We start from the raw sequence: 26303 nt of genomic DNA on the forward strand, positions 1-26303 counted from the left end.
TTCTCACCGGGGGATGTCCTACAGGGGATAATTGGTGACATAGGGAGACATTTTGGATTGTCACACCTAGTGGGTAGAGGCCGGTGATTCTGCTAAACATTCTACAGTGCATATTAAGACAGCTCCCCACAAAAAAGAATCACTCAGCCCCAAACGTCAGTAGTGCTGAGGTTGAGAAATCCTGCTCTAGGGCTAATTTTACCCCCACTAGTGAGGCACTACCAATACCTATTCAATGCCGTATGTATTAGGAGATTTATCCATTCTTGCTGGTGGGAACACAAATTTTATCCAGTCCTATATGGGCTCTGGGGATTTTCCAGCTGGTCCTTTTCAGTGGTCTTTTTCACAGCCTTGGGAAACATTCATGCACTGATCAGTATTTATCTACAGATTCCAGGGAAACCAATGTTGCTCTTGGGCACTGTCAGTGCAGCTCTGTCTCCTGTTATCTGCCCCACAGACTCTAGTTGCCTTGGTCTCCCTCACCTCCAAACTTTGTCCTCTCATCTCAGGAAGGCTTCCAAGCTTCCTTTGGATTCCTCTTCCTATACTGCAGCCTGGAAACTATTCAGGCAGTAAGCCAGAGCAAGTGTTATGACTTACCTCCTTTGTTCCCTTCTTTCAGGGGTCACTGTCATCCTGTACTTTCTTTCATCCATGGTCTTAAAAATATTTCATATATTTTTGTTCCTGTTACTTCATCATGGCCAGAAGCAGAAGTCTAGATTTATTCTTTTGACAGATATTTATCCAGTTTCTATATGCAAGGTGCTGGAAATAATATGTTGAACAAGACCAATATGTTGTACTCTCATCAAACTTGTATTTTAACTGGAGGGAGGAAAAACAAGCAGTTTAAGTTCTGTGTCAATGAAATTAGATGGTATAAAGAGTTTTCTAGGAGTAGTTACTTTAGGTTGAGTACACAGGGAAATCCTTTCTGAAGAAGTAATGAGTGAACTGTGGGATGAGTTGAGATGTCTGCAAGATCTTTGATAACTGAAACTGAGTATGGATGAGAACCCCTAAATAGAGATTATAGAAGAAGAAAAGGAAGCCTGGGACTTGGCCTTAAGAAATTCTAAGCCATCCAAGAATAGGATGACTTGGAGTAAAAGGAAGAGGAAAAAGGAAGCCAGTATTGTGTTTTGTATCAAAATCCAAGAAAAATGAGTTTCGAGAAAGAGGTTTACTCTTCTCAAGCTGTCATAACAAAATACCATAGACTGCATGGCTTAAAACAGAGATTTGTTTTCTCACAGTTCTGGAGGCTAGAAAGTCCAAGATCAAGGTCTGGAGGGTTCAGTTTCTGGTGAGGGGTCTCTTGCTGGTTTGCACATAGCTACCTTCCCATTCTCTGGTGTCTTCTTCTCCTTTTATGGAGACAACAAACCCATCAAATTAGGACTCAGATTGTGACCTCATTTTACCTTAGTTACCTCCTAAAGGCCCTGTATTTCTTAATATAGGGGGTTAGGGCTTCAACATATGAATCTGGGGGGTACACGGTTCAGTCTGTAGCAGAGGAAATGGCCATTAGTGTTGAATGTTGTTAGGAAGGCAAAATAGTTGAAAAATTAAGGATCATTCATTAGCTTTATCAATTCATTGGTGACTTTAGTAGGTGTTTTTGTGGAATGAAAGGGCCTGGAAGCCAGACTGGAGTAGGTTAAGAATAGGAGATAAGAAAATGGTGATATCAAGTATAGGATAATTCATTAAAGTAATCTAGCTCTAAACATGAAGAAAATAAAAGATTGAGTGAAGTTTTGTTTTTTAAGAAATGAGAGACCTTGCACTTGTTTAATCATTATCTATTGCTACAACAATGCTGTATTACAAACCACCCGAAAACTTACTGCCTGAAAGTAAATGAGCACCCACTGCACTCCTATATCTGGGACTGGCAAATAAGGCTAAGAGGTTCTTTTGATTTGGGCCAGGCTCCCTCACATGCCTTTGTACGAGCTGGCTACCAGCTGTGACACCTTAGCCCTGCGCCATACCTCCCACGCATTCTGCAGGCCAGCCCAGGCAGTGCTCTCCTGGCAAAAGCAGAGGTATACGAGGGAGCATAAGTGACCAAGTAGTTTCTCATGCTTCAGCTTGCATGCCTCCGCCAGTTTACAGTTCATACTTGTTAACTAACATCTGATCGGCCCAAGCAAGTCACCTGGGTGAGGCCAGAACGAGAGGACATTACAAAGTGATAAAGAGTAAGTATAGGCATGGGTGAAGAATTTGGGCTGTGAATGCAATTAATCTGCCACAGATGGTATGTTAAAAAAAAAAAAAAAAAAAAAAACAACAAAAAAAGGGATCATTGATTATAATCATTGTTAAGTTCCTCAGAAGGCAGATGTGAACAGGGTCCAAAATCATTCTAAGTCGTGTCAGGCTCAGCAACCTTTCACAATTAGTTGGTTGGCATTATTTTAGATTAATAACTGCTAATTTCTTTTAATATCACATTAATTTAGTACTAAAATTTCCCATTTTATTTTTTATGAATGTATGTAAATCACATTTGTGTATTTATTGAATATCTGAATACCTGTTATATGTAAGATACTGCTTTAGGCACAGCTGTGTTATACTAATTTAATATACAAGTTAACTAAGAAATTCAGGTAAATGTTTTGTCCTTACATGGCCATTGATCACTTCTAAATCACACAGCAGTGCAAAATGTTCATTGATCTCTGAAGAGAATTGGTTTTGTGCCTTTGCTCTGACTATAATTTCCCTCATTGTATTCTTTCATTCTATTCCTTCAAATAAAAATTCAGGTAGATCTGTTTATCAGGAGAAACTATTCTTTTTATTCTAGATGTTTTCTTGTGAATCCCCAATTATGATTTGCTCTAATAATCACGATAACCCTTACTAGTTAAGCACATAATATGCTAATATTTATATTAAAGTAATTCTCCTAAAATTGGTTGGAGTAAATTGCAAATCTAGGATTCTAATTCAAGAATATGAGACTTCAAAGTCTTACTCTTAACCGCCAGTTTCTTCTGTTCGTCCACATAACTACATCAAATAATCAAAAGCAAGCCAGAAAAAATGTCTGACTTAAAATCTACCAGTTAACAATCTGCCAAGGCCTTTAAATTCTTCAGTATTCTGCCAAAAAGAAATTTTACTCTTGAGATAAATTAAGTCTTTAAAAACAAAAAATCTGTACAACCTAACTCTTAACAGAGTTTGCCAGCAAAAGAAAGGATTTACTCATACCTTTGACCTCATGGTCTGCTGGTAGACCATGTTTAACTGGCTAGATCCCTATGGCTCTTAATTTGAGTCCCTCACCCCACCCCTTTAAGCCCAGAGATTTTAAATTAAATGGTTGTACAATTGCAGAAAGAAATTATACACATATCTGTCATCTTTTATCCCACACATGTATCTTTTGACTTTTTGTTAGTAGTACTAATACTAACATTTATTGAGTCCTTATTATGTGTTCAGCCAGGCATTTTACATGCCTTCTCTATGCCACCTGTTTTATATAAACTCATTTACTAATCACATTTCCCTCAAGAGGTGGGTACTCTCATTATCTTCACTTTCCAGTTAAATTGAAGCTTAGAGTTTAGGAAATGTACACTTAGCAGGTGAGTGATTTGATTTGGAATCAGAACTTAGGCTCTACAAAGCCTCCCTCCTTCCCAGTTTACTAAAATCCTTACCCCTTTAGGCCTATTTCAAATGACTTTTCCCCAGTCTCGCCACTGCTAAGATTAACTTCCCTTCTCTGTTATCCCTTAGTCTTTAGTTACCTCTTCTGTATTTACTGTGTACTGCTTTTTATTTTGGTAATTCACGAATACTTCTCCCTTCTGCCTCCTTACCGAACTGGAAAACCCTTGAAGACAGACACCATCACACTATTTTATATTCTTAATATATTGGGTAGGTAGCAGTTAGAGTCCAGTAGACCAAGGGTTTCATTTTTCTAACTTCTTACTACATCAGAAACATGGGAACACACTTGATGACTTCATAAAGGTTCTCTGATCTAGTTTTACACCTTTAACAACCCTATTGATTTGGATAGATTTGAGGAGAATCAGGCTCAGGGTATAGCTATAATAGCTATTCAGTAAATTTTTACTGACTTAACATTAGATGACATCATTTCCAGAGGAAATAAACCAGTCACTCAGAATTTGGAGTTAAAACAAATGAGTTCAAATTCAGTAGTTTCATGTACATTATAGTAACTGTTCTAATTCCAAATCGTATACCAGAATTCAGTTTATCCATGCATACAGCTGACTTTTCTCCCTTTGAAAAGATTAACTTGTTTCTTGAAACCCTTAACCTAAAGAATACTCTTTTGGTAGCTATCAAAAAACATGTCTATGCCCTAACATATTTCCTTTTACCTTGAGAAATTGAAAGATGTAATAGCTCCTTATTTAGTTAAATATGAGGAAACTTGATGCTCTAAATATATCTTTCTAGATACAGTTATGGCTGTAGGCCTTCAGGATGTCTTTCTGTCTGAAATCTGTAGACCAAACACATCTATAGACCAAATAATGCATTAAGTATTTTGAAGAAATAGATAAATGGGTATTAACATGAAGGCAGAATCACGACAGAATTGCAACCCAAGAGTTCGTATGCAGGATAGAGGGATACATCCTAGACTCTGAACTTGCACTTACTAGTTGAGTGACTTTGATATGTCATTTTACTTCTTTGAGCCTCAATGGTGGTTGTTAGAACTGAATAAAATATTGTCAGGGAGGTTTTTAGCATAGTGCCTGGCATGTAGCAACTGCTCTAGAAATGATATTTTCAGACCTGTCCTGATCATACTAAAATTTGTTTCCTGTGATTTGGCTAGTTCACATTAAGGTTTATTGTGTGTATGACAGAGATGAACTATCCCATATCTCTAGTAATAAGTAAAACAAGTTTGAGTTATTAGAGCTAGATATATGTTAAAAATTCTTTTTGTTAGAATTGTCAGTAATCATTAATTTAAATGTTTATTTTGAAGAAAGGGAGAGAGCGCAAGCACGAGCTGGGGGAGGGGCTGAGAGGGAGAATCCCAAGCGGGCTCCACACCCAGTGCAGAGCCCAACATGAGGCTCATCTCACAAACTGCGATCATGACCTGAGCTGAAATCAAGAGTCAGATGCTCAACAGACTGAGCCACCCAGGCGCCCCAGTAATCATTAATTTAAATCACACATTATGACTATTTGGATTTCCATGACCCACCAGAGATTTTCATCTTTTATACTTCCCAAATGCACATACTCTTGTAAACCTCCATTCAGATGCTGGAGAGAGGCTCTATCTAGGGTGGATGAAATTACCCAAGTATTGAAAATAGGCTTAGATGTCTAGATGATCATTTCAGGTGCCCCTTCTTTGTCCTCATTCCCTCCTCACCTACCATCTGTCTAGATTGCTAGTTTGATAGAAGCCTTACTTAGGGTGAGTATATCTCTTCCAGTTTTGTCCCCCATTCACCAAAATACAGTGTTAAACTAACCTTTGCATTTGTCTATAGCTCCATATGATTTTTAAATCATGTTAAATGGTATTCATTAGATCATCAGAAATGTAAAGGTAAGTAGGAAGATGTTGTTTAATTTTTTTTTTTAACATGAGGAAAAGGAGACTGAATGAAGCTGTTACTTGTCCAACATCATAAGGCTGATTATTAATATTCCCAGAATTGGAACCCAGGTCTTTATGTTCCTTTTCCCAGTTCTTTACTTGCAAGAGTGCCGCTGAATACACTACACCATTGCTAAGCTTTCAATAGAATCCTGGATGTGGATATATAAAGCCACTCGATACGATGATTTAAATGCTGCTGCTTCGAATTTTGAACCATATATGTAAGACAGAGAAGCCATGAAATAAGACTGATAAATCTGATGATCTAAAATTTAGAATGGATTCATGACAAAACCACCATAAGCAGATATAAACAACTAATGAACAAGGCAGGATGGGGAGGGAAGTGGGAGTGTAAATCACATAGAACAAAACACTGATCTTAACTAAATAGCAAAATAGATCATCTCAATGGGCAAAGAACACAGAGAAGGAAAAACAAGTGGCTGCTAAATATGAAAATAAGCCAAACCTTCCTCATAAGAGAAGTGCAAATTAAACAACGGCATACCATTTTTAACCTAGTTTTTTTTTTTTTTACAAAGATCCATAACTTTTATTATACATTATTGATAAGAAAATGAGGGAAGAAAGACATTTTCATACATTGTTGGTCAGAGTGTAAATGGCATGTTGTCTACAAAGGATAATTTGGTAATCTCTATCCAAAATCTTTAAAGCACCTTTGACTCAGTTTATCCTACTCCTAGACATCAACCCCATAGATACAGTTGAATACATAGACATACAAGAATATTCGATTTTCCTGTTCAAAACCTAAAGAAAAAAAGCTTAAAAAGTACATCAAGAAAATTTGAGGGGCACCTGGCTGGCTCAGTCAGTAGAGCATGTGACTCGACCTCAGGGTCATGAGTTCAAGCCCCACATGGGGGTAGAGATTATTTTAAAAAAGAAAAAGTTGAGGAACATGTATTAATCTTTCACTTGGTACAAATGTATATGATTGTCCCATAACCTCCTGACATTAAACCTAACAAGTCCAATTTTTTATCTTACAAATATAAAGGAATATTTGTTAAAAAATTCCTCTAGGTTGCAAATTCTCTGAAAGCATGCACTGTGTCCACCTCCCCATCTTTGTACCTCACAAGTGCTTTCTAGTGGATACTCAATGCAGAATAATTTGGGATAGAAGATAGAATTGAAAAGTGCTTTGGTTATAACTGAAGATGCAGGTTCTTATAGTAGTCTGAATGCATCTGGTTAGAACACTCCAAAAAGCAGTTTATTTTTCTATTTTCCTATACCTTAGTTTCCCCATTTTAAAAATGAGTTATCTAGAAAGGTCCCTTCTAGCTCTTATTATTCTAATGCCTCTGTTTCTGGCCCTTGAAGATAGCTATGTTCTTCCACTCAGTACTCTGTAGATAGGTAGTGCCTAAAGTTTGCACACCGCTTTTCTTTTTTTTAATGTTTGTTTATTTTTGACAGAGAGACACAAAGCATGAGCGGGGTGGGGGGGGCAGAGAGAGAGGGAGACACAGAATCCGAAGCAGGCTCCAGGCTCAGAGCTGTCAGCATGGAGCCTGACATGGGCTGAAACTCACAACCTGAGATCATGACCTGAGCCAAAGTTGGACACTTAACCGACTGAGCCACCCAGGCGCCCCTGCACTCCACCTTTTTTTTTTTCTTCACACCACCTAGTTTTAAGTGGGTATTTATGAATTAAGTATGTCATTCTATTGGTACTAACATATAGTGCTTGAACTGGTATTTTCTTCCCATGATGTGTATACTTTTGTGTACTCCTGGAGTTCGTGTACCCAAATTTTGAGTATACTCTCTAGAAAAGTAAATTAATGTTAAAAGTATTAAAAAGAACAATAATGTAGTTATTAAAGTATTATTCTGATGAATAGCAAAGAGCAAAAATTGTTTTTGTCACCATGATTTGTTGCTTTGTGCCATCATTTTCTTCTTCTGGCATTGATACTTGATATGCTTATCTACCAAACTGTCTTAATATAATTGTATTTTTATAGCTTGCCCTAGAGTTTCTCAGAGGCATACATACACATACTACAAATATGAAGACTGGCAGTCCTTGTAAGATGGAAAAACATTACTGCTTTATCTGAGCTTTGCTGCCTTGAAAAACAAAAATATCTTGAGGTCCATGAGGCTATCAGTCTAATAGTAACCAGTGCAAATGTTTTCAAAAACCAGTCAGGATTTCTGCTATGAATGAGAGTATTGTTTTTTTGGATCTCTTTGTCATATATCAGGCCATGATTTAAGTACATTCTTATTCACCTCTGTGTTCTTTCGGTTTTTTTAAAGTGATTTTCTATATGATGAGTAACCTTTTAGGCTACTTGTAGTTTGTCATTCTGTTTCATACATAAACTTGAAACTATGTTATTTGGTGGAACTGGGAGTCCATTTGCCTGAAGAGAGCTCAGTGGCAACATGACAGCTGTTAAAATATAACAGGTTAAATCTCTCTGGTTTACTGAACGGCAAATGAGTAGGTTGTTGAGGTTGCAAGGAGAAATCAGGAAAACGTCACTGATGTCTGGCAGTGGCTGCCACTTAAAACAAGTCACTTAAATACTGCACAGCAGTTTCCTCTTTACTAATAGGAAGAATCATGGACCTGTGGTTGGGAGAAAGCTTGGGAATGATGTAGTCCAACTAATAGCTAATGTATAACAAGCTATGAAATAGTTTATAAACATGAGGATCTACATCTGAAAACGTGAATGGGCTATCAATATTATTTTTAAGATGTGTGTTTACATGTCCATTATATGTGGACTAGCTACCCTTTGGACTCTCAAGTTTCTATGTTTCTAAAGATTCTCTTTAGAGAGCCAGTAGACAAGAATAAGGGAAAGAGGACTATACCAATTTGGTGACTGTAACTTGAGGTGTATCTGTACTTGAGTCTGAGACTCACTTTTATCATTTATCATGAGAAGTATACCAACATTGCTTGGTTTGCTATGAAATTTATGAGATAATCCATGCGAGTGTCTCTAGAACACAGTAGGCTTTCAAAGGTTAATTCCTTCTGTCTCAAAGTGGCTCTGATCCTGGTAAGTTAAAGGACAAATGAAAAGGGCTGAATCCTACCAAGTTCAGTATGTGAAATGTCCAGAGTATGCTGATGGAATCCATATATGCAGTGGTTTTTGTCCAGTGCTATCTGGGTGACCTTTTAAATACCTGGCTAACATAGGTAAAGTATTCAACTCAGTAAGGAGGCCAGAGGTAAGGAACACAACAAAACTCTGTACTTTCAGAATAAAATGCCCTAATTCTAATGTCTGGAGGTCCAAACAATAAGATGATTGAATTTCTTTTACAAGGTTGATAATTTATTTGAAATTAAAGAACTAAAATGCTTTACACTTTTTTTTTCCAGCATGCTACAAATGAAAACTGATGAGAAACTGAATTTGTCCGATGGGAATACAGCAAGTTGCCCTTTGAGCCCCATTAAGATGTGCCTTAATCGTCCCATTGAATGGAATCTGAATTTGACAGCAGCATCTCTAGCGAGCTGTACAGTTCATAACCAAAATCTCAAAAGTGAAGAGAAATAGATTACAGTTCTTCTTGCACTATCCTCATTTTGTACATCAGTATTCCTTCTGCATTTATCAATTGATCTTGAAATATTTCTAGTCCTGTGATGTCTTTATATTAAATCATTAGCATTAATCATTTTGATTATATTCTTTGTATTTTTTTTATGTTTTACACCGGACCATTGTGGAATTTTGCAGTACAGATGGATTTTGATGTTTCTCTTTTTAATGGTATTTTGTGAATTTTTTATGCCCTAAGTTTAAATACATAATTGTTCCCGGTTTTATTTCTGTGCACAAAGTTTTAATATATAACGCATTATGTGATTTAGAAGGCTAGTATTGTAAAGAGTTGTGATGATGACCTGACCCAGGATATAATAGGTGGATACCAACTACCTCGAAGCAAACTGGTAAAAGGCAAAGGTATCTCTTAGAAGTATATTATCTCCTTCAGAGTTATATATGTATAGAAAAGTTGATCATAGTTTATCAAGTAGCATGTTTCCATTCATAGGAGAATTTGAGCTGATCAGTTCTTTCTCTTGTACTTTTAAACCTATAAAATCTGTGGGCTGTAAGATGAATGGCACAATTGCATGTTTACTCGTTAGCAAAGCTGTGCCTCTTACAGACAAGAATACTATTTGGTGTAAGTTACCAGTTTTGAATGAAAAATGGTAAATGGATTTACATCTATTGATTTTACTGTATTTTAGCCATTTAAGTGTAAAATGTCTTTTAAAATCAGGATAATATTCCTTACCTTTAACTATAATTGTGCAAAAGCATAGCTTCAGCAGTGGCTTATGTGATTGTGTCTAAAACTTGAATAGTAAGAATCCTAAAGGTTTGGTGCTTACATTTATTTTTCCCCATGCCAGAGGAAAAAAGCTTTGGTATGGTGGTCCGTGTAAGTATGTAAGAACATGGCTCCTTCCCTTTGGATAGCCCAGCTGTAGGGTAAATGGGATTTAGTTTATGGTGTTTCTAAAGACTTTTCCTTATAGCACATTCTGTGTACACTTTATGTCCTTATTTCTCCCTTTACCCCACCCACAAAAATTATTTTTAAAGTGACAGGGATTTAACAAAAGAAGACTTACATAAGGAATTTGAAGCACAGAAAGACACAGAGCCAACAGAATGAAAAACAATCATCTATTTTTTATTGTTTTATATCACCACCATATCTGCCTTTTCCTTTTGCTTAATAAGCATTCTTACTTTGTAGCTTTCAGACTCCTTTTATATTTCTGAGTTTTATAAAGCACATATATGTATGTAATATAGCAATTTGGTTCTAAAAAGCACAACGATCTTAATTTAGCTCTTACAACATCACCTTAAAAAAAATGGCCTCTAGTGAATAAACCTTAAAAAGCACAATCATTATTAGTACAGATCCAATGTTTGTTAGGACATTTCTGTTCTGGATAATAAAGAGAAAAGGTAATTACCAGAGGGAGAAGAACGTGCATTTTGCTGGGTGTTGCAGCAGGAAACAGGGCTCAGTTCACACGCTAGAAGTTCCCCAAGTCAGGCAAGTGCCAGTTTGAGAAGAAAAGTGAAATGGACAGTGACAGAACAAGTGCTCATAAACTAGTATGTAAAGGATTTCCTGTCACACTTTTCTCACTAGCATTCTCTTTTATTATCCACAATATTATTTTGTTATGCCAAAAACACAGAAAGCAACTCCAGCATTAATATGTGTAAAGGGGGGAGGGGGGGCACCCAGTTGGCTCAGTCGGTAGAGCAGGTGACTCTCGATTTTGGGGTCATGAGTTCAAGCCCCACACTGGGTATAGGGATTACTTATATATACATATACATATATGTGAACATCTCCCTAACCCAAGAAACACCATCACAACCATAAGCAAACGAGGGCTCTCAGATACAAATATTTTAAGAAGAGAAATTACCCATTCAGGTGGCATTACCAAAATATTTTTAGTGTAAGAATCACGAAACAAAATTATCAAAATAACTTTGACTTAGATGCTGGGTAATTTAAGTTCATTGTACTGTTCCTCCCTTAAGGTAAGCTCCTTTCTAGCCAGTTTGTGGTACTTCATTTGCCCTTGAGATGTCCCTTTTTAATGTGTTCTGAAGTGTTTTCATTGATGTTGCATGGGCCCCACCTAAATCAAAGCTTCCTAAATGCAAGCTACTAGTTAGTTACACTGAAAAGCTGTCCATAATGCCATACTAAACATGAGAGTTCATAAGCATCCCCTGGAAACCTACTGAAGCAGCAGGTTCCTAGGCCCACCTTAGATCCTGATTAAATCCACGTGACTGATGCAGGTGTCCGTGGAGCACACTGACAGGCGCTGTCCTGATGCTTCAGTACTGGCAAAGTAATGAATCGCACAGCACAAATTGCTACATGAGGCATTTTCTAATTTTGATACGAGTAACTGTATTAGAGCAGAGAACTGAACATAATTTTAAAGGACATGGTCAAAAGGACTTCACCTCCATCATCTCTTCTCCTAACTTGTATCTTCATTGAGAAACTGTGCAAGGTTAACTTTACTTTTTTCTAGTGCTGCTGTTTTGGCTCGTCTTGGTAATCTCCTCTTCATTTCTGATTCTGGCTCTGGAACTTCAGGGTCACTAAATAGATGTTGAAAATACACCAATTTAAATACAAGCTTTAAACCCTCAAGTTTATTTATCAATAAAACTCTTTGCTTCTGTCATTTTATCAGTGTGTAATTGATATCCTGATTTCACTAGGTTTAAAACTAAAGCCAAAAAGACTAACTGGCTATCCTGCCAAGTAAATCATGGGAAACCTAGGTAATTGCTTTTTATATCTATATAGAACCTTGTGTTATAAAGAAAAAACCAAATTTTGTAATGAAGCGTGGGATTAAACAGGAACAACTGCCCAAAAGAATTCTGGAGGACAACACAAAGTGAAAAAAAAATTTAAGTTCTCTTAATTCAGGCAATAAATTCTTAAAACACTCTGGAAATAGCAAGTTTCCTGAAAACATTTTAAATTTAGTCAAAATTTAACCTAAAGTTCTATACTAACAGTATACACATTACAGTTTTACCAATGAATAGATGAATTCAAGAGAACTTTCAGCTTCCAACAGTGGCTTAATTTGCAGAATCTAAAAGTAAACACTATACCACAAATATATGCAATTTACAATGATAGAATAATCAAGAACCCAAATCTAAATCCTAAGAGTTTGCTAATTCAGTATCAGAGGAGTCATACATCCAATCACATAATCAGAAGTATACATGGAAATATAAATTGAAAGGATGTATTAAAGATGACCACCTAGGACTAGGAGCCATCCCAGTAGGAAAAGCACACAGCCATGGGAGGTCAAATGCCCTTGATAATGGAATTTGAGATTTGAGATATATATCTACAAGACCTCGCTATTTACAGTTTCCACTGAGTATTGTGTTACATACTGAGCTTTTCACAGTGGAAGGAAACTACATTTTTTTTTTCTAGACAAAAAAAAAAAAAAAAAAAGATAGGCCTCTACATTTTCTAGATGTGCGTGGCATACCTTTCAGAGTCAACCTGAGCAGTATGGTGTCTCCTGTTCATCCTAGCTGAAGCTGTCATTTTTCTCTGTCCTTCAAGAAAGTATATAATTCATTATTAAAACTTATTACCATTTCTGGGCTACTCAAATCCTTTCTTTTCCCTCTACAACACATTTCCTCCTAGATTCCAGCCATTTATTCATTTTTTTGGTAAGCTTGGATAATAGGCAAGGGAAAATATGGAAATCAAATTATAAGGAGGCAAATTTTAAATATATTTGAGAGAAAGAAGAATGTGAAAAATAAGCTATATAAACAGAAGTACTTCTATTACGGCTATAGCCTAAGACATATGGAGAAACATGAATATTAAGATTAGAAAAGTAGGGTAAGCCCAGAAAGGCTTAAGCCCATAACAGGTCTGAAAGAAAGAGAATTTAGTGGCTTGTAAAATATTCAGACGTATACATGGCCAATTCAAATACATGTTCTAAAACATTTTTCAGTGTAAAAACTAGACCTTTTAACAATATGCTGAAGATTGCAAAAATTCCACTTGCTAGAAATTTATAAGGTTAAGAAGACCAAGCTTATTAGCCTGTGATGCTCCTCAATTATGATAAGAATCTGATCACTCAGTATGAATATTTGGTTGAAATTTATACACCCTATTTATTCATGTTTTTCTCCAAAACCTTACATATTTGCTTATAATACAGCTAGCCCCAAGAAAACATCCAACAATATGGGACTACTTTGGAACAACACCCAACAATAAGCATTTAAATAACTGACTGGCTACAAAAATATTATGGCCAGATTCCATTTAGAAAAAAAATTAAATCTGCATAGGAAAGGGTCTCAAAATTGTTTTGTTTTTTTTTTTAAGAATTCAAATAATGGTTGGTTCATGGGTGGGATTATTAGTGTTCTTTATATTAGTTTGCTGCATGTATTTTCTGATTCTTCTGTAATAAGCATGAACTGCTTTTGTAATAATAATAAAATAATAAAAAGATCTTGAATTTCAGATTTTTTCCAAGTGATCCCTTGATAGTCAACATTTATTTTATTCCAACAAAGCCCCTATTGTTGGATATTCCTTGGGAAATAAATTATGTTGAGAAATTATGAAATAAAATGGGAAAAAGGAAAACAGAAGCCCTATAGGGAAAAAAGGACAAAACTACTTAACATATAAGGATAGAATACAAACAACTGCTAACATAAAATCATCAATGATCATTTGATAAAAAAAATTTTAATTTAACCCAAATAGTCCTTTACAATATGATACGCTGCATCCTATCTCTTTCAGTCAAAAGCACTTGGAGCAACACTGATATAATCTTTCAGACATGGAGCAAAACCTAATATCCACTGGAAGAACTGAAAATAAAGTTAAGGATATCCGAGACATTTAAAAATCTTTATCAATAAGGAAACTTGCAAAATGAGTATTTCATTGGAAAACAAAATTGCAAAGTTTTATTATACTCAATCCATACACTACCTCTGTTAGTCTTCTGCTGAGTGGATTTTGATGCTCCAGTTGCTTTTACATCCCTGAGAGGGGTTCTATATGCTTCTTTACGATTTTCTAGTAAAGGAAATAATATGACAATGTAAATCTTAAAAAGCTTCATTAATTACTTTAAATGGTCTTTCCAAATCAATTTTTCATAAAACAGAAATGACAACCAGTACGATTAACAGCTACTGAAAATGAAAAGTATCGGGGCGCCTGGGTGGCGCAGTCGGTTAAGCGTCCGACTTCAGCCAGGTCACGATCTCGCGGTCCGTGAGTTCGAGCCCCACGTCAGGCTCTGGGCTGATGGCTCAGAGCCTGGAGCCTGTTTCACACTCTGTGTCTCCCTCTCTCTCTGCCCCTCCCCCGTTCATGCTCTGTCTCTCTCTGTCCCAAAAATAAATAAACGTTGAAAAAAAAAAAATTTAAAAAAAAGAAAATGAAAAGTATCATAAACCAGTTTCAAAAAAAATGTGAATACTGTAAAGTAAGCAAACAAAACCCCTAAGATAATACACAGTCATGTGGTGAAAAATGTACACATTAAAAAAACGAAGTAGAATAAACACTTATCAGTAATTTGTTTTCCAGGGGAATCAGAAAATTTTTTCTTTCATTTCTGAAATCGAACCACATGCTAGAGGAGAAAAAATGTGCTCCAGTAAAGACGAAAAGGAGAGAATATAAATACACAGGTTAGTATGTTATTACCATCTTCAATTTGAAAACCAGTCATATTCATGTTGGCATCCTGTGCTGCTACCACTTGGTCACCATACTCTTTATTTCCTTTTTCTAACTGAATCTTGATTTTCTCCAGAGCTCTCAGACATGTCCTATCTTTTACTTCCTATAATAGAAAACATTATTAACACTTTTTTTAATACAGCATTTCCTAATCTCTCAAAAAGCTACATACTGTTATTAAGTAGTTTAAAAACATGTTAGGGACGCCTGGGTGGCTCAGTCAGTTAAGCGTCCGACTTTGGCTCAGGTCATGATCTCACAGTTCATGGGTTCGAGTCCCATGGCACGCTCCTTGCAGACAGCTTGGAGCCTGGGGCCTGCTTCAGATTCTGTGTCTCCCTCTCTCTCTGCCCCTCCCCCAGCTCACACTCCCTCCCTCTCCTCTCTCTCAAAAATAACCATTAAAAAAAATTTTTTTTAATTCTGTTAAATTTATGAAGGAAACATTTACTTCAATGAGCAGACACAGTTGCCAACGTATGTATAATTTAATAAAGCACATAAAGTCTACTTTGATAAAAAAAATTTATGCACGTTAAGAGTAATTAGAAACTACTTTACCTCCAGCATCTCATTCAACAGAAACAAAAGATCTTGAGCAAGATTGCTACTGAGTTCTAAAGAACTCAAGGCTTTCGTATAGACCCGAATTTCTGGTGAACATGGACATGTTAAGATCTCATTGCAAATTTTTATAGCCAAATTGTCATGAACTGTTAAGGCCTAGAAGATCAAGAGAAAAAGCTTTGTAAATGCAAAATGGTATCATTACAATATAGTTCCCTACACATCTAACAAGCATTTCCAACTAATTATCTTGCCATAATCCCAAATGCAAAATTTCTAAAACCAAATTTAACATATTCCTTGCAAACTGAACTGCCCCTCGCCCCTTTTTCTAGAAGATGCTGTGGTACAGGATTGAGATCTGCCCCCTTCACAACTAAAGCATTCATCCTCCAGCTACTATGAGTTCTGAAGGCTAAAAGTTCCCACGTGCAGAACTGATCCAGGCTAAAGACAGTGGGGCCCTGCCACACTCTTAGTTCACATTCAGTAGCTGGAAGATGTACGGGTACAACAGCTCAGCCTTGTCTCAATTCTGGACAACTCAAAGGACTTTCCCAGTTATAGAACTACCTATGGGATGAGTTGGGACTTTAAGACTTCATGACAGTTCAACTTCTTTCTCTCCCCCAACCTACTTCCCTCACTTTCACATTAAAAGATGTCAACACCTTCTTCGAGGTCTTCTGTAACCCATACTGGTTTATCTGGGACTCCATCTTCCTTGCCTCTCCAAGCTCTTTCTTCATGGCTTTTATACCCATAATCTTCTTCCATCTCAGCTTCTATTCTTTCTACTTTCTATTGCTACTATTATTCTTCTTCTGTAAGCTTTTATCTCTTAATTATATAGATTTCCAACCACTCTCTTTGATAATATTCTATTCTTCTCACCAATTCACCTTATGTAACAATACTGACCACCAACTTCATCTTTCATCCCATTAAGCCTTTTAATAATATACCCTGCATTGTTATGGCAAATACAGCCAACTCCAAATTCCCTACCTTAATGTTCTGCCTTCAACAGGGCCATTCTGGTCCTTAGGCAGAATGATTCTTCCATAGTTCTCCTGTAGGACTTGCACAACCAGCTTCATTTAATCACTTCTACCAAAAGTCTTTTTCTCTCTACCCAAACCACTCCCCAAATCCCAACAAGACTTCACTGAATTTTACTAGTAATGCTGTACTCATCACTCCTAAAATATGAACCCTGTCTTCTAAAGTCGTAAAGGACTTAGAGCTCTATCACCCACCCTGATTATATTTTGCCTTAACATTCATTGTAATCTTCTTTCCAATCACTTGTAACATAATGACTTGAAAGCGGTATGCAAACACTAAATATCAATTAAAATAAAAAAGCAATACTTTCAACTTAATTAGTTGGCATCTGAAATCATTAATAACACATTAATTTTCAACATGATGACAAGTTTGATTAAATGACTTATTAAAGGAGTGCGACACCTGGGTGGTTCAGTCAGTTAAGCATCTGACTCTTGGTTTCAGCTCAGGTCATGATCTCACAGTTTGTGAGATGGAGCCCCACATCGGGCTCTGCACTGATAGCATCGAGCCTGCTTGGGATTCTCTCTCTCTTTCTCTCTCTCTCCCCCTCCTCTGCTCACACTCTATCTGTCTCAAAATAAATAAAACAAAAATTTTAAAAATAATATTAAAGGATTAAAAACCCAGCTTAAGTTTAAACTATGGGACAGTTTGCAGTTCAATTATCTTCTCTGAATTAAAAACAAAAATAAGGGAGCCTGCGTGGCTCAGTTGAGCATCTGACTCTTGATTTCAGCTAGGGTCATGATTCCAGGGTCATGGCATCATGGCCCACATCAGGCTTGGGATTCTCTCTCCTTCTGCCCCTCTCCCCCATTCATACTCTCTCTAAAAAAAAAAAAAAAATGAAAATGAAAATAAAAATTTAAATAAGCTTGAGGTGACCTTCATTCTTTGAATTCTTCCTTGTCTCAGAAACAGCAGGTAAGATAATGTTTGAAGCCTCGATCTGAGTCCTAGATAAACAGGACATTTTCAGAATGTTTAAAAGCCAGCACTATAGTAGTCAGGAGGGGGTAGTGAGAGAGATGAAATTTTGACAAATTCTTTTCAGGAGCAAAATATTAGCACTTATTACTTCTATCTTTATAGAATTACGACTATTCCCGAAAGGTCTTTTTTTCTTCAGTTTTTTTAATAAGTTTATTTATTTATTTTGAGAGAGACAGAGAGAATGAATGGGGGAGGGCGAAAAGAGAGGGAGAGAATCCCAAGCAGGCTCCTCACTGTCAGTGTGGAGCCTGATGTAGAGCTCAAACTCATGAAACAGGAGATCATGACCTGAGCTGAAACCAAGAGTTGGACGCTTAACCCACTGAACCACCCAGGGCACCCCAGCAAAAGGTCTTTTTCTTCCTTTGTGTTATGTGCCACCATATAGACCAGAAATCTCTAGAGGCGCCTGGGCGGCTCAGCTGGTTAAGCATATGCCTTCGGCTCGAGTCATGATCTCATGGTTTGTGGGTTCAAGCCCCACATCAGGTTCTGTGCTGAGAGCTCAGAGCCTGGAGCCTGCTTCAGATTCTGTGTTTCCTTCTTTGCCCCTCACCTACTCATTCTCTACCTCTAAAAAATAAATAAACGCTAAAAAAATAAAAAATAAAAAAAAATAGAAAAAAGAAATCTCAAGATCAAAATGTGGCTTCTATTTCAAAGAACATAAAAGATTATTTTACCAAAACAACAGTGACCTGCATGATAGTTATCATCCTTACCATCCATAGGCCAACTTTCACCCACCTGATAATCTTGTGAATTTTTGGCCTGAGGATTTAATCCACTTGGTCTTGTCAAATCTACAAGTAACTCAGCAACATTAGTGATATCTATTTCAGCTAAGGGAGAAGATGCAGGGGCACTGGCCAGTGTCTGCAAAGTTGGAAGAAAGGCTTCTTCAAAACATTCCTGATTAGTCCTATTGAAAAATAATTCGGAAGTATGTTGGCAAAGAAAAGGCATGTGATCCTCAAAAAAAAAAAAAAATGTATAAAATTCACCCCATTAAGATACAGTATATTTTCATCTAGGAAACAAATAATTGAGGTAAATAAAATCTAAGTAAGTTATCCTCATTTTCATCACTAACCACTGAAGAAAAACAAAATTATATTACAGATATGACTCATGGGGAGCCTGAATTTAACTTCAAGTCAGATTCTGATTTATCCGTTTAACTAAATACCTGCTCGCATAAGCAAACATGGGGAAGAACACGCCCAGGCAATGTCGAAGTCGAACATCCTCTTCAGTCACAGGATTGTACCATAACAAGATAAGGCGAGAAAGAATCCTGCTGCTGACCAAAAGCCCTGAGAACATCAGCTTGGCTAATCCTTCTGCAGCTCCTGTTCTGAGTTCAGACACCTAATAAAAATGACTTTTATTAAAAGAAATATTTTTATTTGTATCTCCTTTTTAAGCTTTACATAATGTAGCCTGTCCTACAATATTTTTCTATGAATTATCAAAAAATCACTCATACTATGTATTTGTTAAAGACACAGAAAAAGATTTTGTATCTTCCTTTTAGGTCAAGGCTATGCGACAAATTATTAGTCTAGCTAAGAAAACTTCAATTTCCTTAAAATTCTTTAGAAGAACCAAAAGGTCTTTTAAACACTGTGAAACCAAAAGTCAAAACGTTATGTATTACATGCTTATCATGATGTAGGATCTAGAAAACACTCAGTAATGATCCCTGCCATCAGAGGAAGGTGGCCTGTAAACGGAAGCTCAGAGGGAGGAGTGGCACTGTGTCGGAATGAAGGGGAAATGTGAACAGAAGGTGTACTGGTAGAAAAAGAAATTTCTAGAAAGAGTAACCAAAACACTCTTAAGACAAGGAAATGGAAAAGATATAGAGATATTCAAATGGAGGTACAGGCATAAAAGAGGGATAACAAAAAATACTAATTATTGAGACTGAATGAAAGTCGAGCCTTTGACACTTCCCAGAGGCATGATCCTGTGCATATGAACTCTGCACTCCACTTTTTTCATATAAAAAGAGGATAATAAAATTACAGTTACAAGGACAAAGAAATACTACAAATAAAACTCTTCATAAGTACTAGCCACATAGTAAATCCTCAACAAATATCAGTTATTATTTATTATCACTGATGAACAGTAAGGTCTGCTCAGTGAGCACATTATAGAGATCTTAAAACTCAGGTGAAAAAACTCAACCGCCCTGAGGAAGGATATGGAACCACTGAAGGTTTTTGAAATGATGGGGAAATAAGATTTAAATGAGGTTTCAGGAAAATCATCTTTAGATTATAATCTACGAATGTAAAACAAATCTAAACTAGGGAGAAGTAAAAAGAAAAAAAATGGAATGAGCAAATATAAGAACTATTTCAAAAAAACTCAAAAGTAAGATTTAGAGGTCAATAAGATTAATAAGTGCTAAGGCACTAGCATGTGCTTTCCACACACTAACGCATTTAGGGCTCACAACCTGAAAGGGCAGAGACTTTGTTCCACACAGCACCGTACTCTCCAGAACATACAGTGACTAGCACATTACTAACCCTCAAGTATTTGTTGACTTATTTAAAGAACCATCCACTGAATAGATATCATTATCCCCACTTTACAGATGAGGAAAAAGACCAGAGACCATAAACACCTTATTGAAGATTTACACATATGCAACCAGAACACAAATCTACAAGTCTACAACTCCAAAGGCTGCATGCTCCCCATCTTTATAAAATGTTAAACTACGGGGTCTCCTGGGTAGCTCAGTTGGTTAAAGATCCAACTCTTAGTTTCGGCTCAGGTTGATCTCATGGTTCCTGAGATCAAGCCCTGCATCGGGCTCTGCACTGACCACACCGACACTGCTTGGGATTCTCTCTCTCTGCCCCTCTCCCTCACTCACGCTGTCTCTCTCTCCCTGAAAAATAAATAAATAAAATGTTAAACTATGACATACCTTCCTCATAGCAACTGTAATCCATCTGAAGTTCAATGTCAGAATTTTGAAATGGGACAGAACTTTAAGTCTTTAAAAGACTTTTAAATGTTAAAAGATTATTATGGACCAGAGGACAATGAAGTAAATCCAGAATTTTTTTTAGTGTTGATGATAAAAATAAAGTCAAAATCACAGAATCAAGTTTATCCAGAAAGAGATTAAGGTGCCAGTACTATTTAAAAAAAAAAAAAAAAAAAAGATTAATTCCTTCATTGTCACACTATTGAATATTGTTCAATAGTTTTCCTACCAATGCAATGTCAGCAAGCCCACAGCACTGGATATTTCCCAACAGGAAATCAGTACATCACTTGAGTATTAACTCAAAATTTAAAAAGCCAACATCAGCCTTTTGATTGGTGAATTTAATTTACTTACACTTAAATTACTGACAAGGACTGACAACTGCCATTTTGCAATCAAAATGTGTTTAGTCAAAAACTTTTAACAAAGGGTAACAAATTCTGATATTAAAAAGGTTAATTCATCAAAAAAGAGGAAAAAAAAGAGAATTAGAAGTATAGACATAACAAATAACAGTGCCTCCAAATACATAAGCAAGCACTGACAGAAAGGCAGGAAGGAATAGCTCAACAGTAATAATTAAAGAGCTTTCTGTAATGGACAGAACACCCAGACAGATCAATAGGGAAACAGAGGGCTCAAACAACACTACAGACCAACCAGACCTACCACACATGTATTCACTCCACCTTACTATAGCAGAATGTATTTTCTTCTCAAGTGCACATGGACTATCCTCATGGACAGACACCATGTTACGCCAAAACAACTCTAAATAAATTTAAAAGAATGAAAACATTGAAATTTCTTCTCAAACCACAACAGAATACACCTAGAAAGCAGTAACAGAAGGAAACTGTAAAATTCACAAACGTGCCAACAATACACTTTTTTCACACACCAATGATCAAAGAAGACATCAAAAGGGAATTTAGGAAATACTTAGAGATGAACTAAAATGAAAATACAAAAAACTAAAATTTACGAAGTGCAACAAAAGCAGGGCACACACAGGGACATTTATAGCAATAAATGCTTACACAAAAAAAAAAAAAAAAAAGAAAGGAGCCACCTGGGTGGCTGAGTCAGTTAAGTGTCTGACTTTTGATTTTGGCTCAGGTCATGATCTCACGGTTCACGGGTTAGAGTCTGGTGTCAGGCTCTGTGAAGACAGAATCTGTTTGGGATTCTCTTTCTCCCCCTCTCTCTGCCCCTCACCCACTCGCACACAAAAGCAGGTGCACACGCACTCTCTCTCAAAATAAAAAACTTAAAAAAAAAAATAAGATGCAAACCACTGAAATCAGAAATAAAAGCAGGAACGTTACAGCTGACCTTATACTAATAAAAAGAATTATAAGAAAATACTATGCGCTGACCACCAAAATATTAAAAAACTTAGATGAAATGGACAATTTCCTAAAATTTACTCAGTAAAAAACAAGATCCAAATAGCCCTCTAATAATACCCAGAGTAAATAAGTCATAGAAACCTCCCCAAGAGAAAAGTCCAACACTAGATGTCTTTACAGGTAAATCCCCACCAAGCAGTTAAAGAAGAATTAACACCAATCTTCTCACAGTCTTCCAATAAATACAAGAGGAGCAAACAATTCCCAACTCAATAAATGAAGTCAGTATTACCCTAACACCAAAGCCTGGCAAAGACAATGCAAGACAGCTACAGTCCAATTTCCCTTATGAATACAGACACAAAAACATTCAACAAAATGCTACCAAACCAACAACATATTAAAAAGATTATACACCATAACCAAGTGGGATTTTTCCCAAGAATACAAGGGTCATTCAACAGAAGAAAATCAAGCAATGTAATATATATATCAATAAAGGAACAAAAACCCACATGAGCATCTCAACTGATGTAGAAACATGCTTTCATGATAAAAACAAAAGAAAGAAAAAAAAAAGAGTAGAAAGAAACTCTCAAAATGATAAAGATCATTTATGATGAATCCACATCATACTCAATAAAGACTAAAGATGTTCCCGTAACATCAGAGACAAAACAAAGATGCTTGTTTTCATTTTTGTTTTGCTTTTAGAGAGAGGGAGTAGGTGAAGGAGGTAGAGGGAGAGAAAGAGAGAATCTTAAGCATGCTGCACACTCAGCAAGGAGTCCACCATGAGGCTCAGTCCCATTACACTGGGATCATGACCTGAGCCGAAATCAAAAGTCAGATGCTCAACTGACTGAGCCACCCAGAAACCCAAAAGATGCTTGTTTTAACCCCTGTTGCTCCACAGTGTACTGCAGATTGCAGTTAGAACAATCAGGCAAAGAAAGAAGTGCGAGATGCAGGAGAGAAGCATCAAAGGAAAACACTTCAAAAGAGAAGGGCTGAAGAAGGTGCAAGGCCTTAGGACAAGTTTACAAAGCCTCAGCTAGGCTTGTAATGAATGCCTAGAGCCATTAACATTGTCCAGGGTCAGATCCTCCTTCACACCTGACCCTTCCTAGTGTTATAGAAACCAATTAACTCGAAATTCAACCTTGAAAAGCTAAACCATTAGATTGATTAACACACTTGCTTAGCTGACTTTATGCACATAGTCTTTAGCAATTATCCTAATAAAAAGAAGCTTCATTCTGGAGGGGCCTCATTCCGACTTGAGCATGTGGATGTTCACTTAACTGCACTTTGTTTACAGACTCATCATTTGCGACTCCAGCCATACTCCCTGCAACAGAAAGGAAAAAAGGAAAAAAGGAAAAAAAGGAAATGTTAAAGGAAAAGGAAAAGGAAAAGGAAAAGGAAAAGGAAAAGGAAAGAAAGAAAGGAAAGAAGGAAGAGAAATAAGACACATGAACTGGAAAGGGAAGAACTGAAACAATGTCTCTTCAGATGACATGATCCTATAGAGAAAATCCCAAAGAATTCACACAAAAAAAAAAACTACAGGAGTTTAATACATAAATGGAGTAAAGTTGAAAACCAAATCAAATAAACACATAAAAAACCCAATTGAGTTTCTATACAAAATCAATGAGCCATCCAAAAAGCAAATTAAGAAAACAATACCATTTACAATAGCATGGAAATACATAAGAATAAATTTAACCAAGAAAATTAAAGAGTTATACCTTGAAAACTACAAACCACTCTGAAAGTAATTAAATTTCTGAAAGAAATTAAAGATGACCTAAATAAATGGAAAGACATCCAAGTTTATGGACTGTAAGATTTTAACATTATTAAGATAGCATTACTATCCAGTGCAATCTACATATTCAATGCAAGCCCTATCAAAATTCTAGTGGACTTTTTTGCAGAAATGGAAAAACTAATCCTCAAATTCATAAAGAACTGCAAAGGACCCAGAGTAGCCAAACAATACTGAACATAATGAACAAAGTTGGAGAACTCAACTCCCCAATTTCAAAACTTATTATGAAGTTAAACCAATTAACAGTCTGGTACTGGCAAAGGACACACACAGGGAATGGAATATAATTGAGAGTCCAGAAAAAAACTCACACACCTAGGTCAGCTGATTCTCCACAAAGGTGCCAAAACAATTCAGTGGATAAAGAAGAGTCTCTTCAACTAACACAAACTGCATGTCCACAAGCAAAACAATGAAACTGGACTTCTACCTAAAACCATGTGGAAATATTATTTGAAAATGCATCAAAGGCCTAAATATAAAAAACTAAAAAAGTAAAACTCTTAGAAGAAAATACAGAAACAAATCTCCATGACTTGGATTTAGCAATAGATTCTTAGATATGACATCAAAAAACACATAAGCAATAAAAGGAAAAAATACATAAATTAGTCTATCAAAATTAAAAATGTTTTCTATATCTAAGGACATTAAGAAAGTGAAAAGATAATGTATATGGAGAAAATATTTGCATATCATATATTTGATAAGAATCTACTACTCAGAATATATGAAGAAACTCAAAAGGCACAACCCAACTTAAAACTGGGAAAAGGATTTGAAGACATTTTTCCAAACAAGACATACAAATAGGTAACAAGCACATAAAGATACTCATTAATCATTAGGGAAATGCAATTCAAAACCATTTGAGGTATCTTTTTAATCTACTAAAATGGTTAAAAAAAAAAAAAAACTTTACTGGAAAATAGTAAGTGTTGATATGAATGTGGAAAAACTGAAATCATTTAACGATGTTGATAAAAATGTAAAATGGTTTGGCTGCTGTGAAACAGTTTGGCAGGTCCTCAAAAAAGTTAAAGAAATTATCACATGAAACCATAAAACTCCTAGAAGAAAACATAAGAGGTAAGCTCCCTGACATAAATCTTGGTGATTTTTTGGATTTGACAACAAAAGCAAAGACAACATAAGCAAAATAAACAAGCTGGACTACATCAAACTGAAAGCTCTACAAAGCAGCGGAAACCATTAACAAAACGAAAAGGCAACCTCAAAATGCAAGAAAATATTCACAAACTATGCATTTGATAAGGAATTAATATTCAAAATATATAAGGAACTCCTATAACTCAATAGCAAAAAACCACCAAAGAATCCAATTAAAATACAAATGAAAACTACAATGAGAAAGCGCCTCACACCTGAAAGCACCTCACACCTGACAGAATGGCTAAAATCAACAACACAAGAAACAACAGGTGTTGGCAAGGATGTGGAGAAAGGGGAACCCTCTTACACTGTTGGGAATGCAAACTGCTGTAGCCACTCTGGAAAACAGTGTGGAGGTTCCTTAAAAAGTTAAAAATAGAATTACCCTGCAATCCAGCAATTGCACTACTAGGTATTTATCCAAGAAATACAAAAATACTAATTCAAAGAGATACATGCAACCCGATGTTTACAGCAACATTATCAACAATACAAATTATGGAAACAGTCCAAGTGTCCATTGACTGATGAATGGATAAAGAAGAGGTGGGTATATATATTTTTATTCAGCCATAAAAAATAAAATCTTGCCATTTGTAACAACATGGATGGATCTAGAGAGTATTATGCTAAGCGAAATAAGTTAAAGACACTCATATGTGGACTATAAGAAACAAAACAAATAAGGGGGGGGGGGGGGGGAGAGGGAAAGGTAAAGCCAGAAACAGACTCTAACTATTCAGAACAAACTGATGGTCACCAGAGGGGAGGTAGGTGAGAGGAAAGGTTAAATAAGTGATGGGGATTAAGGAGGACACTTGTGATGAGCACTGCTTGTTGTATGGAAGTGTTGAATAACTATATTGTACACCTAAAACTAATATTATTGTATGTTAACTAACTGGAATTTAAATAAAAACTTTAAAAAAAATGTGCAGAGGAACTGAAATGACATTTTTCCAAAAACAACACAGAAACAGCCAACAGGAAGATGAAAAAGTGCTTAACATCACTAATCTTTGGGGAAATACAAATCAAAACTACAATGCAATATCACTTCACACTGTTTGAATCAACAAAAAGAAGCTAAGTGCTGGTGAGGATGTAGAAAAAAGGGATGCTTTGTGCCCTGCTGGTGGGAATATAAACTGGTGCAGCCACTACAGAAAACAATATGAAGTTTCCTCAAAAAAATTAAAAATAGAACTATCATATGGTCGAGCAATTCCACTTCCTGGTACATATATCCAAAGGAAGTGCAAACAGAATCTCAAA

The 26303-nt window shown here is 36.2% G+C and overlaps 2 protein-coding genes across 11 annotated transcripts in view; one reads left to right on the forward strand and one right to left on the reverse strand.

Moving 5' to 3' along the window:
• Window positions 1-9346, forward strand: part of LCORL (ligand dependent nuclear receptor corepressor like) — a 165282-nt gene extending 155936 nt beyond the window's left edge. For 5 of the 8 annotated variants that reach the window (XM_086705366.1, XM_086705367.1, XM_086705363.1 and 2 more), the window contains one exon: window positions 9045-9144. Coding sequence is in view for 3 of the 8 variants with exons in the window: in XM_086705371.1 (XP_086561497.1) it covers window positions 9045-9225 (181 nt within the window). In the remaining 5 variants the exon portion in view is untranslated. Of the gene's footprint in view, window positions 1-9044 lie in introns of all 8 variants that reach the window. The other 3 variants (XM_086705371.1, XM_025921847.2, XM_086705365.1) reach the window with 2 other exon arrangements.
• Window positions 9347-10357: 1011 nt separating this feature from the next.
• NCAPG (non-SMC condensin I complex subunit G) overlaps window positions 10358-26303 on the reverse strand; it is a 46434-nt gene continuing 30488 nt past the window's right edge. For 2 of the 3 annotated variants that reach the window (XM_086705374.1, XM_025921783.2), the window contains 7 exons: window positions 18840-19021; window positions 18398-18572; window positions 15578-15739; window positions 14981-15119; window positions 14255-14341; window positions 12762-12831; window positions 10358-11835 (listed from right to left, as the gene is read on the reverse strand). In XM_086705374.1, the coding sequence (XP_086561500.1) occupies window positions 11712-11835; window positions 12762-12831; window positions 14255-14341; window positions 14981-15119; window positions 15578-15739; window positions 18398-18572; window positions 18840-19021 (939 nt within the window). In that variant the 3' untranslated portion in view covers window positions 10358-11711. The remainder of the gene's footprint in view (window positions 11836-12761; window positions 12832-14254; window positions 14342-14980; window positions 15120-15577; window positions 15740-18397; window positions 18573-18839; window positions 19022-26303) is intronic. The other variant, XM_086705375.1, reaches the window with a different exon arrangement.

Source organism: Puma concolor, chromosome B1 (genome assembly GCF_028749965.1).
Source record: "Puma concolor isolate L17-30 chromosome B1, mPumCon1.1.hap2, whole genome shotgun sequence".
Classification (NCBI taxonomy): Eukaryota; Metazoa; Chordata; class Mammalia; order Carnivora; family Felidae; genus Puma; species Puma concolor.